The sequence below is a fragment of the Anolis carolinensis genome, unplaced genomic scaffold, assembly GCF_035594765.1.
Source record: "Anolis carolinensis isolate JA03-04 unplaced genomic scaffold, rAnoCar3.1.pri scaffold_11, whole genome shotgun sequence".
Classification (NCBI taxonomy): Eukaryota; Metazoa; Chordata; class Lepidosauria; order Squamata; family Dactyloidae; genus Anolis; species Anolis carolinensis.
The window spans coordinates 7,763,043-7,780,418 of NW_026943822.1; the positions used below are offsets into that span (position 1 = coordinate 7,763,043).

General features: G+C 43.8%; 1 protein-coding gene across 1 annotated transcript in view; it reads left to right on the top strand.

Moving 5' to 3' along the window:
- Nucleotides 1-3,489: 3,489 nt before the first annotated feature.
- The window catches only part of igdcc3 (immunoglobulin superfamily DCC subclass member 3), a 117,747-nt gene continuing 103,860 nt past the window's right edge, over nucleotides 3,490-17,376 (top strand). Inside the window, exon 1 of the mRNA XM_062963240.1 lies at nucleotides 3,490-3,620. Coding sequence (XP_062819310.1) covers nucleotides 3,557-3,620 — 64 coding nt within the window. The 5' untranslated portion in view covers nucleotides 3,490-3,556. The remainder of the gene's footprint in view (nucleotides 3,621-17,376) is intronic.

Sequence of the window (17,376 nt, forward strand, 5' to 3'; positions counted from 1 at the left end):
CAGTTGCAACCGATGCAGCTGGAATTGTTATTACAAGCTTGGGCCTAATCTGTTAGTGACGGTGGCGGAATTCAGTAGCTGTGCCGCGAAATGAACCATCCAAATCTGTTCTCACTGGCAAAGGGTCGAATACGGTTTCAATGTTTTGTAATATAATCTAGTTCAGCTAGAGACGTGTGAGTTTTTTTTAAAGGAGCGAGAATGGAACGTGTGCCCTTTCAACTGAATCTGGGCTGTTTTAGAACCCCAGATTTGTGTCTATACGTGGCATCTTCTATGGGATCTTCAAAGTTTCTTTTGGATCAGAAGAAGTTATGACTACAAATAGTGGAGATTCCCAGTGACTATATTTGGACAGTGACTGGAAGCTATGGAGAGAGAATAAACTCATTTGTAATGTGGCATTGGAAGAGAGTTGTAATGATGGAAGTGAATGGGTCTTACAAGTACAGAAGACCTAAACAAGAAACTAAGATGATGAAACTGGAGGGTGCATCTACACTGCAGCTTGGCAGCATTTTAATTGCCGTGGCTCAAAGCTATGGAATTGTGAGAGTTTGATAAAATCTTGAGCCTTCTTTACCAAAGAGTGCTGATGCCTCCCCAAACTACAGCTCCAAGATCCCATAGCATGGAGCCAGGACAGTTCAAGTGATGTCAAATTGCATTCATTCTACAGTGTAGACACGGCCTTGGGGGCCTTGAGATTGCACATGGTGCACAACAATTCTCCGCTTCAGGTTTTTTTTCCTGTGTCCTGAAAAGTTGCTTATGGTGTAAGAGAACTGAGTGTCTACAAGGACGTTGCCCAGGGGATGCTCAGATATTTTGATGTTTTTGCCATCCTTGTGGGAGGCTTCTCTCATGTCCTCGCACGGAGCTGGAGCTAATAGAGGGAACTCATCTGTGCTCTCATTGGGTTGGATTCGAACCAGCAACCTTCAGGTCAGCAACCCAACCTTCAAGTCCTCAGTCCTGCCAACACAAGGGTTTAATCCACTGCTCCATTGGGGGCTTCAGGTAAGAGGAAGGGGTCATTCTAATAAAATTCCAATGATAACACAAAACAGTTTTTTAAAATTCCAATTCTTAGATTAATAGAATAATAGAGTTGGAAGAGACCACATGGGCCATCTAGGCCAACCCCCTGTCATGCAGGAGAAGCACAACCAAAGTATTCCTGACAGATTGACATCCAGCCTCTGTTTAAAAGTTTCCAAGGAAGGAGCTTCCACCACACTCCGAGGCAGAGATCCACTGCTGAACAGCTCTTCTTATGGTTAGGAAGTTCTTCCTAATGTTCTGTTGGAATCTCATTTCCTGTAATTTGAACTCATTGCTCCTAGTCCTAAAAATGTAGGTAAAGGTTTTCCCCGATATTAAGTCTAGTTGTGTCCGACTCGGGGTTGGTGCTAATCTTCATTTCTAAGCTGAAGAGCCAGCATCGTCCGTAGACACCTCCAAGGTCATGTGGCTGCCATGACTGCATGGAGCTCTGTTACCTTCCTGTCGGAGCAGTACCTATTGATCTACTCACATTTGCAAGTTTTCAAATTGCTAGGTTGGCAGAAGCTAGGCGGGAGCTCACCCCACTCCCTGGATTCGAACTGCCAATCTTTTGGTCAGCAAGTTCAGCAACTCAGCGGTTTAATCTGCTGCGCCACTGGGGGATCTGCTCTGAGTCCTAGTTTCCAGAATACAAGCCTGCTTCCTCTTCCTTATGACACCCTTTCACATATTTATGCATTGCTCTCATATCTCCTCTCAACTTTCTCTTCTGAGGCTAGGTAAAGGTAAAGATTTTCCCCTGACGTTAAGTCCAGTCATGTCTGACTCTGGGGGTTGGTGCTCATCACAATTTCTAAGCCGAAAAGCCGGCGTTGTCCGTAGACACCTCCAAGGTCATGTGGCCGGCATGACTGCATGGAGCGCCGTTACTTTCCCGCCAGAGCGGTACCTATTGATCTACTCACATTTGCATGTTTTCAAACTGCTAGGTTGGCAGGAGCTGGGGCTAACAGCGGGCACTCATTCAGCTCCCGGGATTTGAACCTGGGACCTTTTGGTCTGCAAGTTCAGCAGCTCAGCGCTTTAACACACTGTGCCACCAGGGCCCCCCTTCTGAGGCTAAACATACCCAATTCCTTAAGATGCTCCTCACAGGGATTCATGGTCTCCAGACCTTTGATCATTTTAGTCACCCTTCTCTGGACACCTTCCAGCTTATCTTCACCTGTGCATATAAACATGAGCAAAAGCACGCCAGGTTGGACCTCTTTGGCCTCCTAAAAAAAAATGACTGAAGCCCCCAATCTGTGAAGGGGGTTGGACTAGATGGCCCATGTGTTTCTTCCAACTTTTATTATTATTCTTTTTGCGAGAGGCCTTCCTTCCTTCCCTTCCTTCCTTCCCTTGGTTTCCCTTTGGCTTTGCCTCTTGCTTCTGGATTGATTTCCCACACCTGGGGATTCCTCCCTTACAATAAAACGCAACCAGCCCATAAAAAAGACCCCATTCGCTTTCCTTTTGCATCAGTGAACTTTTTCTTCTTTTTTCCCACCTGGTTTTGGTGAAATCCCTTTACGCGCGCGCCTCTTCTTTTCCCTTTTGCGCTTTTGTTTTGGAGAGCCCTGGCGTCTTTAGTGTGTGTGTTGGGTGTGTGTATGTGTATATATCTTTGAAGGTGTGCATTATATTCTCCAGAGAACAATCTCCTCCGCTCCAGTTTGCTGGGGTGTGTGTGAAGAAAGGGGTTAGTAGTTACTCCTTTGCGCGTGGGGAGGAGATGTGTGTTTCTTTTCGCCTTTTACGCACAGGCTCCTCTCTCCTGGGCGCGGGCGCTTTCCTTTGGCTGCTCTGAGGAGGGCTGGGTGGGGATGAGATCCTCTTCGAGGGGTGTGATAAAGTCAGATCCTTCCTCAGAGAGGGTGAGATCCTTTCTCCAAAAGGCTGAGTGGGTGGGAGAGGGAGAGAGAGAGGGAGGGAGACAGAGAGAGACTCTTTGCCTTGGCGCTTGTGTTTGCCTTTTGTCCAAAGCCTTGCTTCCTTTGGGCATCCCACCGGCGCTGGCCTTTTGTTCTGCCCCCTTCGCTTGGGCCTCCCGAGAGAAGAAGAGGAGGAGGAGAAGGAGGAAGGAGAGGGGAGAGAGAAAGGGGTTGGGGGGCTGGCCAAGCAGAAAGGGAGGGGGCTCGGGCACTGCTCGCAAAGAGCCGCCAGCGCGCAAGAGCTGGAGATGCTCCCTCCTCCTTTGCTTCGGCAAAATGGCGCAAGTGGGGCCCCGTTTTCGCCCCCCAGGACTTGCTGAGCCCCCTCCACGACCCGCCGAGCCCCCGGCTTGAGGATGAAGCAGCTCTAGCTGCCTCCAAACGCCGTCTTTCTTCGGCAAGGAAGGAGGAAAAAAAGGCGCACGTGGAGAGCTTTGTGTGCGCCCCTCGCCACGCCTGCTGCTTTGGTCACTGCTTCCAAGGCTCGGGAAGATAGACCCAAAGGGCTTCGGGGAGAGGGGCTCTCGTCCAAGAAGCCCACAAGAGACCCCTTTGCCCTCGCCCTGGACCCCATGGCTTCCTCACCGGCGCCTCTTCGCGCGCTTGGATGGTTCCTTTTGGTCGCCTTGGGAGCAGGTAAGCAAAGGGAGAAAAGGCAGGGAAGGGGTGGCTTTGCCAGGAGACACGACCTGGACCCTTCAACCAGTCCCTGCAGAAGTAGATCAATTGAATCCACTGTGTAGCCTTGCATCCTCCAACCTTATCCATCCATCCCTTGGGAAGATAAAGGAACCATTGAAGGCGCACTTTCTTTCTTTCCATTTGGGAAGGGTTTTTTTTTCTTCCCTCTGCTTCGCCCAAGCACCTCTTTGTGGGTCTGAAATGCAGCCTAGACACATTGGGACCCCTTTTCCAAGATCCCTTGCTTTTTCCTCCCTCACTTGGCTGTATTTTGATTTTTTCCTCTTCTCAGGAAAAGCACATGGTTCCGTCAACAAGTCCTCCTCCAAAGAGGGAAAGGTGCCAAGTTGCAGTAAATAAACCCACGACTGGCTGTTTCTCTCCTCCTCCTTTCTCCAGCTTCTCCCCCACCACAAACACACACACAACCTTTGCTGGATCCTCACACCTTTCCTGCAAAGGAATCCATTCTTTCCCTCTGCCATTTCATAAGGTTGGCACCTTGGAAATATCCTATAGTTTCTGCTCTGTTTCCAGAAGCGACCATTCACTGAACACCTCGAAATTGAGAATTTGTCGGGGATTTAGCCTCAGCATCTGGTACTCAAAAGTATACTTGCCTCTGTGTAAGGAAACTTATTTTGGCCACAGTTGCTCATGGCTGCTGTAAGACTCGGAGTGCATCTACATGGTAGTATTAATGCAGTTTGATGCCACTTTAGCTGCTCTGACTCAATGCTATGGAATCTTGCATCTATATTTTGGTGAGGGCCCAGCATTCTTTGGCAGAGAAGGCGAAAGATGGTGTACAGCTACAACTTCCAGGATTCCATAGCAGTGAGCCAGGAGAGTGGTGTCTGAAATATTTTATAAAATTTGCAACATTTTTTCAAAAAAGAGTAAAACTCATTCTTTCTTTAGTGTCTTGATTTTTCTATTGTCCACTCAAACGTTCTGGAGAACCTCATGTTTGTTATATTTAAGTGATCCCAATACAGGCAGCACCAAATACTAGAGGTGGTTTCAGCACAGGAATCACTTTGAGATGCCTTTCTTTGTTTTGGTTTTTCAGGTTTGTGTGAACAGTTTGTTATGTATGTGGGGTGTGTGTGTGAGATCTTCTGAAGATGGCTTGTTTTCCTTGTATAGCTAGCATCCTTTGTATGTGAGATGTGTTATATTCTCTGTGGATCCTGTGGTTGTTACTTCACTCCTTTTGTGAAATTGGTTCTACTTTCGGGAATGTTTGGAGATCTGTTGGCATAGAGGAGAAAAAGGGAGCTCTGTTTTCTATACTTTGGTTACCTCCCCATGGTTTTGGCCCTGCTACTGCCTTTCAGAGGTGGACATTCCCCCTGATTTGGAGAGGCAAATGACTTCTGATCCTGGGGATAAATATCTCTTTGTGATCAAATGTATACGTGTTTCTTTTCACCATGCTCTTCTCTTGATCTCCTGGGACTTTTGAGACAGTCAGGCATTGTTGTTCTGTGTCTTCAAGTGGAATTCTGGTGACCCTATTATGGTTTTGTCGGCATGATTGGTTCAGAAGAGAAATGCTATGGCCTTCCTCTGAGGCTGAGAGAGTGTGACTTGACCAAGGCCACTCAATGGGAGGCCAAGACTCCAGTCCCTTGCAATCCTAGTCCAGGACTCAAACCATTACTCCACACTGGACCCCAAAATGGTCTCGAGGCCCATATGGGTCACACTTTCCATGATGTAGATCAGGCATGGGCAAACTTTGGCCCTCCAGGTGTTTTGGACTAGATGGTGCTTTGAAGAGTAATATAGTATGCCTATCCTGTATCTGAAATGCCTGGGATCAGAAATGTCTTGGATTTTGGATTTTGTTTGGATTTTGGAATACAGTAGAGTCTCACTTATCCAACGTAAATGGGCTGGCAGAATGTTGGATAAGCAAATATGTTGGATAATGAGAGTTTAAGGAAAAGCCTATTAAACATCAAATTAGGTTATGATTTTACAAATTAAGCACCAAAACATCATTATATGACAAATTTGACAGAAAAAGTAGTTCAGTACGCAGTAATGCTATGTAGTAATTACTGTATTTACGAATTTAGCATCAAAATATCATGATGTATTGAAAACATTGACTACAAAAATGCATTGGATAATCCAGAATGTTGGATAAGTGAGACTCTGCTGTACTTGTATTTGCATATGCACATGTAATAAGTCTCTGGGACCCAACATGAAATTCATTAATGTTTTACATACACCTTCTACTCATAGGCAATGTTTAAAGTTTCTGTACATTGAACCATAAGAAAGCAAAGGTGTCATTTTCTCAGCTATCCAAGTGAAAAAAACTTTTGGATTTTGGAGTATTTTCATGTTCAGAATTCTGGATCAGGGATGTTCAACTGGTAGTTGTGATGTGCTTTCAAGTTGACTTATATTGACCATACTCTAGAGTTTTGTTGACATGATGTAAACCATGAGACCAAGACTTCGGCTGGTTGGAGAGACCCAAAATAACAGGATGGTGATACAGTGGTGCTGTTAGGTTTTTAGTATCTTCCTCTATTGAAAAAAACAATATATAAAAGTGTCAAAGCATTTCTTAAAGATACATCAGACCACAACGGATTGTGCACCAGAAGGAATGGAGATTTGTTGGAGATTTCTCTCTTGTGCTAGATCTCATCTGGATTTATGTCTCTGAGGGAAAGCATCCGTATTTGCATCTTTTTTTGGAGCACAGTTCTCAGAATGCCATACAGTGTTATGCTGGTAGATTTAGGAAAAGCCCAGATACTAGGTCATATTTTGTCAAATGTGGATCAATGATCCCACAGATATAAAGGTTGTGTTATGATTTCATAAACACAGTTGGCAGAAGTGTTAGTTTCAACTGTCCATGGAAAAGAGGAATGGAAAAGATGTCGTTTGGTGCAAGGAGCAGGACTCTGGTCGACTGTATTGCACAAAAACAGCAAAAATCAGGGATTTCCCCTTTGATCCATTGAGCTCAGTCCTTGGTGGATGAACTACAAGGCTTCCCTACCTCTATCTTCATCTCTTTTGCTGTCCAGGCCCCAAATGTATGGGGAAAAGCATGGAAGGAGTGAATTGAGAACATGTGGTTTCCCCTCCCTGCCCCTCCTTTTGGGGGATCCTGCTGGAAAACCTCACACCGCCTTGTTGTTGTTATGATTTATTATTCATATATCCTCATCGGAGCACATGGCGGAGCCAGAGATCGGTGTGCAGAGCGCATGCCTCACATGCCAAACCTCTCTGAGTCTCTGCTGAAAAGGATTCAATAACAGAAGCCAGGAAGGACCTTTCTCTTCCCAAGAACTTGGTAGATGTATCTGCAGAACTGGTCTACCATGGTTAACCAAGTAGATCTGTTCCTGGGCATGGCATCTTTGCCAGATAATATGCTGGGTTGGGTTCCTACATTCCAAAAATGATGAGTAGCACAGCATGTTCAGCAAAGTTTTAATCTAAAACTCAGAAACATAGTTGGCTCTCTGTAGCAACAGATTCTGTGTCAATCGATTCACCCACCCATGTTTTAAATATCTATTCATCCATCCATCCATCCTGGTGTTGCTGGGTGAACCTACATCCCAGTGCCTACAATTCCAAAATGTCAAGGCCAATTCCCTTCACAACCCACCAATATTCAAATTTGGGAATACAGTAGAGTCTCACTTATCCAACATAAACAGTCCGGCAGAACGTTGGATAAGCAAATATGTTGGATAATAAGGAGAGATTAAGGATAAGCCCATTAAACATCAAAATAGGTTATGATTTTACACATTAAGCACCAAAACATCATATTATACAACAAATTTGACAGAAAAAGTAGTTCATTACACATTAATGCTATGTAGTAATTACTGTATTTACGAATTTAGCACCAAAATATCACAATGCATTGAAAACATTGACTACAAAAATGCATTGGGTAATCCAGAACGTTGGATAAGTGAGACTCTACTGTATTGAGTATGCATGCCAGGTTGGATCCAGATCCATCATTTTTTGGGTTCATAGTGCGCTCTGGATGTAGGTGAACTAGAACTCCTATAAATCCCTCCAAAGACCTCCTGCATTTTTTGGTGATCATGGGTATTCTGTGTGCCAAGTTACTTCCAGGTCCATTGTTAGAGGAGTCAAAAGGTGAACTATAAATCTCAGCACCTACAATGGCTGTAAATCAAGGTGAATTCCCCCCAAACCTCTCCAGTATTTTTGTTGGCCATGGGGGTTCTATGCACCAAATGTTGCCTGGGTCCATTGTTGGTGGGGGGTCACAGTGCTCTGACTTGACACAGGGTGAACTACAACTTCCATCATGTAGATTCAGTCCCCCAAACCCCTCCAGTATGATTAGTTGCTGCTCAGTTCTGCTCTATTTGTTATATAGACACTGTTGAAAAGGGTAGGAAAGGGTTAAGGGAGAGGCAGTGGGCGGGATCATGCAAATTCCACACCAGTGGAGAGAGAAAGGAACCATGTGGTGCCTTTCTGTGGTGGAGGAAACATGTAAACTCTAAACTGAAATTGTCCTCAAATCCTTGGGTGTTTGGGGAGGACATCAGCAGGATTTGGGCTAAATGTTCATGGCGCTCACTGTAACCTGCCATGTTAGTGGAAGGAGTCCATTTGAAGGCTTCTTAGCACTTGGAACTATAGCTGTTTGTGGAGGTGGGAGGCTGTTTGTGAAAGTAGACACCTCTGCCACATACACACACATACACACAAACCCAAAACAGTGGGTTCTTGGTATTCACTGGGGTCTGGTTCCAGGGACTTTCTTGGATACCCAAGAAATGCTCAAAGCCTATGATATATGATAACATAATAATACAATGTTCTGTATATATAAAACGGAGGTATCAAAGTTTGTTGTTTTTGGTAACGTTTTCAAGCTGTGGGTGGTTGAGTGTGGATACAGAGGGCTGGCTGTATTCCAAAACGCCAATCTTGATTTCTTTTTGCCATGTTGCCTAGGGATGCACTTTTGCTACATTGCTGAATATAATACTGTAGCATCTCTGCCCTTTGAAATCCTGGGATTTGTAATTTGGTGAGGGGCCTAGGATTCTCCATAGACCCAAGAATTCCAAGGACCCCCCACCAAACTACAAGTTCAGGATTCCACAAGACAACGGAAGTACAGTAGAGTCTCACTTATCCAACACTCGCTTATCCAACATTCTGGATTATCCAACGCATTTTTGTAGTCAATGTTTTCAATACATCGTGATATTTTGGTGCTAAATTTGTAAATACAGTAATTACTACATAGCATTACTGCACATTGAACTACTTTTTCTGTCATATTTGTTGTTGTTTTGGTGCTTAATTTGTAAAACCATAACCTAATTTGATGTTTAATAGGCTTTTCCTTAATCCCTCCTTATTATCCAACATATTCGCTTATCCAACATTCTGCCGGCCTGTTTATGTTGGATAAGTGAGACTCTACTGTAGTATCAGAGTCCCATGAGTGTGCAGTGCAAATGGGCTAGAATGATCAACCAGTGGTGCAGACACTACTCAGTTATATTGGTTTCTAATTGGCTTGTTGTAATGTTGTTGATTTTATTGATATATTTTAAATCTATGTTTGGTTTTAATCCTTGTTGGATTGAACTTGTCCCCATGTAAGCTGCCCCGAGTCCCTTTGGGGAGATGGAGATGGGATATAAAATAAAGATATTATTATTATTATTATTATTATCTCCCATGGTTTCATTCTGCAGTATTCTGGGACTTGTAGTTTGGAGAGAACTTACAATTGACTACTTGAGAGCTCTTATCCACTCTCCCTTGTGCTCTGGTCTAACAGAAAATGTTGAGAACCTCCCCAAACTATAAATCTCAGGATGGAATTATCACCACAGGATGGAGATGGTGTAATGGAGGTTTCCAAAGGGGACCAAGAGAGAAAAAATGTGCATTTTGTTAATTGTAGATCAGACAACTCTCTGGAAAGAAAGAAGTAGAAGTATTGGTTGTTGATTTCAGGAAAATAAGGTCCCTGGCTCTTGACCTTCTTGCAGGCAAAGGTGAAGGCAAAGGCATGTTTTTGCGGCCCTTCCGAAGCACAAAAAGTGCTGATTAACCCAATGCAATTAGGCAGCTCTGCTTATTAGCATGTGCTTGCCATGATGCCAAGGGTAGATGATAGCAGGCAATTAGGATGATTGAAAGGATGCTGATTTCTCTCTCCCTGACGATGCTTTCACGCGCTCTCTGGAAAGCAAAACAAGGCAAGCCACCAGACAGTTAGCTATTCAGGAGAGGAAAACATTGTGATTTTTCCATCTGAGAGTTTTACTTTCTGGTTCTTTGGAATCCAGTGAGACTCAAAGGGAACGAAGCATCCTTTGGTTTCAAGTGATTTCCCTCCCTATTTGGATTTACGAAGATGTCTCACATAGTGCCAGATTCTTGGGGTGCATCTCCACTGTAGAATGAATCCAGAGTGGAATAAAATGGTTCCAATGAATTGCTAGAGTACAATTGATGGCATTATAGTGATGTAATGGTGCATCAAGTGTGATGAATATTGTCCTTTATCAGTGCACCCTCAATGTTTTAACATCTACACAAATGACTAGTAATTGCCAGAAGGCACAGAGAGTTTCATCTATGCTGATGATTGTGCCATCACCGCCCAAGCAGGGAGCTTTGAAATGGTTGGACAGAAGCTCTCTGGAGCTTTAGGTGCTCTTACTGCCTATTACAGGGGAAACTAGCCGATCCCTAATCCATCTAAAACACAGATGTGTGTTTTTTACCATAAGAACAGACAAGCATCTCGAGCTCTGAGGATGACCTGGGAAGGAATCCCACTGGAGCATTGCAGCACATCCAAATACTTAGGAATTATCCTGTACTGTGTCCTGATTTACAAGAAGCACTGCTTGACTATCAAGCAAAAAGTGGATCCTAGAAATAACATCATACGAAAGCTGACTGACACAACCTGGGCATCACAACCAGACACAGTGAAGACATCTGCCCTTGTGCTGTGATACTCTGCTGCTGAATATGCATGCCCAGAGTGAAATACATCTCGCCACGTTAAAACAGTGTATGTGGCTCTTAATGAGACAGTATGACTTTGCCCCACACCTTTGGAGAAATTATACTGTTTAGCCGGTATTACACAACGTGATATCCATTGGGAAGTAGCATCCAGTAAAGCAGCAAGGCAGTGATATCTCCAGCCAATCTTCTGTTTGGATATCAGCCAGCACGCCGATGTCTTAAATCAAGAAATAGCTTCCTAAGATTCACTTGCCGGAACACTCAGCAAGCAAGAGTCCAAAAGTGGCAGGTTGAAACCCAGAACTTCAATCAGTGGCTGATGCCGGATGAGAGACTCCCTCCTGGGCACACAGAAGATTGGGCAACTTGGAAGGCACTGAACAGATAGTGCTCTGTCACCACGAGATGCAGAGACAATCTTAAGAAATGGGGCTACAAAATGGAGTCCACGATATGCGAGTGTGGAGAAGAGCAGACCACAGACCACCTATTATAATGCAACCTGAGCACATGCACCATGGAGGACCATCTTACAGCAACACCAGAGGCACTCAAACTGGCCAGCTACTGGTCAAAGGACATTTAGTATAATGCCAAGCTGTTTTTTTAAACTTTGTGTTTTCAAATACATTACAACTTGTACCCTCGGTTCACTTCTGACACGATAAATAAATGCATTTGGAGAAATGGATTCTGCTTGGGTTTTTAAAATGATTTTTATTAAAGTTTTTCACAACACATTACATAAATATCTTTTACATAAAATCAGGGAAAGAAGAAAAAAAGAAAAGAAAAAAGAAAAAAACCCCACTAAGTACACATACTAAAGGTAAAGGTAAACATAGTTCGTACTTCCATTCTTCCCTCACCTGGACCATATAATTTGTGTATTTTACTTATTTGTAGTCCTGGTTGCCCTAGTCTTGTCTAGTTAATTCTTCAAAATCAAGGCTTGTTTATTATTGATTGTTCTTATACTCTATATAAGGTCCAGTCTGTCTTTTTTATTGGCTGACCTCTGTGTATTTTTAATAAAAAAGTTTAGTTCATCCATATCTCTAATATCTTCCATTTTTCCCTGCCATTCTTCTTTTGTAGGGATGACTTGTGATTTCCAATGTTTCGCATGTATTATTCTTGCTGCCATACTAATATACATGAACTATTTATTTATTTATTTACAGTATTTATCTTCATTTGGTGTAAAATTTGTTTCTGCATCTGTCAAACCCAATCAATAATATTCTGGTTTCATCAGATAAGTTTTTTGTAATACTTTTTGGGATTCCGCATGAATCATCTTCCAATATTTATTGGTTACTGTGCATGTCCACCATATATGATAATATGACCCAATATGATTTCTGCATTTCCAACAGGTGTTTTGAGTTCCTTTATACATTTCCCCCAACTTTTTAGGCGTAATATACCACCTGTGGAAGGATTTCAACCAATTTTCCTTTAAATCCCATAAGTATATTTAGTTTTTTTCTTCCATAATATTTCCCATTCATCCATGTTTATTGGGCGGCCAATATTTCTAGCCCATCTTACCATTCTGCTTGGTTTTTTAAATGGATACTACTGAAGTCCCTATACTCTCTCCAGGTATCCTATGCAAAATTCCACTATCTGGTTACATCTCTTTTCCTCAAACTGTAATGCCAGTGGATGACTTTAAGGTCTCAGCTATGTTTCCTCTACAAGCCTTGTTGATCTATCCTCTTTTCCCCCTTGGAATTGCTTTGTTTTGGTGGATAGGCAGCTTTTGTCTTCTGTTGCACGAGTTTGGCTTTAAGGAAGAAGAGCAGCACAGGAGCCGTAGGTTCAGTTACAGCCCTTGGAATCGAATCTTGCCATTTATATTTAGCCAAGGCTTTGCTTTTTAAAAATTATTCAGGGATCTAAGCTTTCATTCGTTCCTTTGCTTGTGTGGGTTTAGTTTTGGTTTGGCTGTCGAAGGGGATGGCCGAAATTGCTGCTATGCTGCCCTTGGTCCCTTGCTCACAATACATGCTGGGTATCATTTTGCTAATAAAAAAAGAAATGTTGACATGATAGATGAAATCCAAGCTGGTGTTCAGCGGGGCTTGAAAGCAGTGGCAAGATTGGAGCCGCTCTCCTTTCTAAACAAAAGGGAGAAGGCCGGATTGGCTGGATGGTGTGTGAACGGAATTGCGCGGGAAGGACTGGCGAAGGCGAATGGATGGGAACAGAGTCAAGGGTTCAATTGGTTTCTCTCCCCGATTATTCACGCTTTTGTGTTGCTTCAGTCCCTGCAAGTCTTCCAAGCCTTTCCCCTCCAAAGGGCTACAACTGCTGGGGTGTCCTGGAACCAACCCAGTGCCAATATATTGGGTGAGATGGATGTGCTGAGAGAAAATACCCAGTGATCGAGCCATCAGGAGAGGCGGCTGATAAATGCAATTTATTATTATTTTAAGGTAAAGGTAAAGGTTTCCCCTGACATTAAGTCCAGTCATGTCTGACTCTGGGGGTTGGTGCTCATCTCCATTTCTAAGCCGAAGAGCCGGCGTTGTCCGTAGACACCTCCAAGGTCATGTGGCCGGCATGACTGCATGGAGCGCCATTACCTTCCCGCCGGAGTGGTACCTATTGATCTACTCACATTTGCATGTTTTCGAACTGCTAGGTTGGCAGAAGCTGGAGCTAACAGTGGGCGCTCACTCCGCTCCTGGGATTTGAACCTGCAATCTTTCGGTCTGCAAGTTCAGCAGCTCAGTGCTTTAACACACTTTGCTACCGGGGCTCCTATTATTATAACTATTATTATTTTATATTGTTATTATTATTATTGACATTTTAAGAGAGCCAGAAAACCAGATCATTTGATAGCTATGATATGAATAAGGTTGACATGACTTTTCTACAGTGGAGACTTGGTATCATAATGTTAATCCATGGATGCTCAAGTGCTGTTGTATAAAGATAGATGCAAAGGTTAGAGGATCCCTTTCATCCTTTGCTGAATGTAGCATTTGTTGAATTTTCTTAGTGCGTCTGTAGATAAGTTGTGCTTCTTCATCAGCTTCCCTATGTGGTCAGGGGTTCCCTTGATGTATGGTAAGACATGGATCTTTGGCTTATTCTTGGTCTTGCAGCATTTTTCAGAAAGTGTTTGAAGTTTGTGACATTCGTAGGGAGACCAAGATGCTTGTTTATAAAACGATGGTCCTTCCGACTCTGTTCTATGCCTGCGAAACGTGGATGTCTTCAGACATCACACTCAACTTCGGGAATGATTTCATCAGTGTTGCCTCCGAAAAATCCTGCAAATCTTTTGGAAAGACGGGCAGACAAATGTCAAAGCAAAGACCACCAGCACTGAAGCGATGATCCTCCGCCATCAACTTTGTTGGATGGAGGGCTACACTGTCTGAAAGCCTGATCACTGCCTCCCGAAGCAGTTACTCTACTCTCAACTCAAGAATGGAAAATGGAATGTTGGTGGGCAGGAAAAGAGATTGAAAGATGGGCTTAAAGCCAACCTTAAAAACTGTGGCATAGGCACAGAGAGAGAACTGGGGAGCCCTGGCCCTTGAGAGCTCTAACTGGAGGTCAGCTGTGACCAACAGTGCTGTGAAATGGATGTGAGGGCAATCTAACTGTGAGTTTTGTCACCCCATTGATCGCCAGGGTTGATTCGGCTGATCTGGCTGGCTAGGCAGGTGTCCTCTTCCTCCATCACTGCTCCATGTGTGTCCCTCTCGAAGTTGTGTGCTCGGTGGAAGAGTATGAAGTCCCAGGTATAGAAGGAGTGTACCAAGGTCTCCAGTCTTCGGTCCCAGGTATAGGATAGCTACGCTCTCCTGCTAGAACCTCCAAACAAACTCAAGTGCTGTGGAATTCAAAGAGACATAAAATGAGGGCGAAAGGGAGAAATGTGTCAAGAGGAAGACGGCATGTCAAGCCAACCCTGACCAGGACAGCTTTCCAACTTCTGATGTCCTTACTCTGGAAGAACATGCGGGTCAAGAATAATTCTCTACAGTCACCTATGGACCCTCCACCAAGACCCTACACTTGGAAGACAATCAGATTCCGACATAAGGGATCGCCAATTACATCCCCATTGTCCTGTAGAGCCCAGTTTAGGTGGTTCCGTTCACCTTGGAGGAGGTGGGGTTCACAGATTCTTTTTTCACGGTCTGCCAGGACCTTTGATTGTGCTTCTTTTTTGACCTAGGGGACGGTTGGAGTTTTAATGTAAGTATCCATCAGTGTGGAGCCCCCAATGGCGCAGTGGATTAAACTGCTGAGCTGCTGAACTTGATGGCTGAAAGGTTGCCGGTTCGAATTCGGGGAGTGGGATGAGCTCCCATTATTAACCCCAGCTTCTGCCAACCTAGAAGTTCGAAAACATGCAAATGTGAGTAGATCAATAGGAACCACTCTGGTGGGAAGGTAACGGCGCTCCATGATGTCATGCTGGCCACATGACCTTGGAGACATCTACGATCAATGCCGGTTCTTCGACTTAGAAATTGAGATGATGATGATGATAATAATAATAAGAAGAAGAAGAACCTGCTTTGATTGAAGTCAAAAATCAGAAACTCCTCAAAGCACAGCAGACAAAAAACCAATACAAGAAAACCGCACTACAAACTAGAGCTGACAGCTGACATAACAAAACATTGCATGGAAAGTTCCTTGACAAAATTGAAGGGAAAGCTGATAAGGAGAAGACCTGGCTCTGGCTCACGAATGGGACCCTGAAGAAGGAGACAGAAGGCCTGATCCTTGCAGCCCAGGAGCAAGCCATCAGAACAAAGGCAATTCAGGCCAAGATCGAAAAATCAGCTGATGACCCAAAATGCAGACTGTGCAAGGAAACCGACAAAACCATTGATCATATCCCCAGCTGCTGTAAGAAAATTGCACAGACGGACTACAAACAGAGGCACAACTATGTGGCTGGGAGGTGTGCCTCAAGTACCACCTCCCAGCAGCAAAGAACTGGTGGGATCACAAACCTGCAAAAGTATTGGAAAATGAGCACGCAAAGATACTGTGGGACTTCCGAATCCAGACTGAGTTCTGGAACACAACACACCAGACATCACAGTTGTGGAAAAGAAAAAGGCTTGGATCATTGATGTTGCCATCCCAGGTGACAGTCGCATTGACGAAAAACAACAGGAAAACTCAGCCGCTATCAGGACCTCAAGATTGAACTTCAAAGACTCTGGCAGAAACCAGTGCAGGTGGTCCTGGTGGTGATGGGCCCACTGGGTGCCGTGCCAAAAGATCTCAGCCAGCATTTAGAAACAATAGACATTGACGAAATTATGATCTGCCAACTGCAAAAGGCCACCCTGCTGGCATCTGTGCACATCATCCGAAAATACATCACACAGTCCTAGACACTTGAGAAGTGTTCGACTTGTGATTTTGTGATACGAAATCCAGCATATCTATCTTGTTTGCTGTGTCATAAAATAATAATAATAATAATAATAATAATAATAATTTTATTTTTGTACCCCATCTCCCCAAAGGGACTCGGGGCAGCTTACATGGAGCCATGCCCAATAACACAGTTAAAATGTAATTACATAATAAAGCACCGACCCTCAGAGTTGGACATGACTAGACTTAATGTGAGGGGAAAACCTTTACCTATCCATCAGTGTGTGTAGGTTTTCTGTAAATGGTGTGGCCCAGTTGTTGATTTCGTTTGCGGATGTCTAGGAATGATAGTTTTCTTTTTCCATGGGTTCTGCCCACTTCCCCTCCCTTCTTTCTGCGCTTTGTTCTTGGCCGTTCCTTGTTCTTCTCCTTCCCTGGAGAGGGACGACTCTGTGTTGAGGCCTCAACAGTCCAGCTGCTGTGCGCATTGCCTTTGGAAGTTAGTGTGCTCTCCATTCTGGGCGCATTCTTTCATCCCGGCCCTTCCCTCCTCTCTGTTCTGACACCACCTCCTTTGTGAGATCAAGAGAGCCGGGCTTTATTGCTATGAGAGGCCTGGCTCTGGTTAGAAAGGCCCTGCTCCTGTTCCCATGGTATCTGCGCCATCAGGACACCGATGTGCCGTTTTATGCAACTTGCAATGGAGGTCCTTGCTTGGTGTGCCATGAATAGCAAAGGCCCAAAGCCTCCGCGATTCGGCTTCACATGCAGTTCTCTTCTTTGAAAACCATGCACATTATTTAATCATGTTTTAATTTATTTTACAGGAGTTTTAGGATAGTGATTAGTGTCTATTTGTCTGTGTAATTTTGTCTTTTACGAGTATTGTTGATATGATCAGTGTGTCAGAGTATTTTGCAGCTTAGCAGTAGTCAGTGGAACGCAGAACGAAGAGACACCCAGAGACATTAGTAAAACTACAGTAGAGTCTCACTTATCCAACATAAATGGGCCGGCAGAATGTTGGATAAGCGAATATGTTGGATAATAAGGAGGCATTAAGGAAAAGCCTTTTAAACATCAAATTAGGTTATGATTTTACAAATTAAGCACCAAAACATCATGTTTTACAACAAATCAACAGAAAAAGTAGTTCATTACGCAGTAATGCTATGTAGTAATTACTGTATTTATGAATTTAGCACCAAAATATCATGATATATTGAAAACATTGACTACAAAAATGCGTTGGATAATCCAGAACGTTGGATAAGCGAGTCTTGGATAAGTG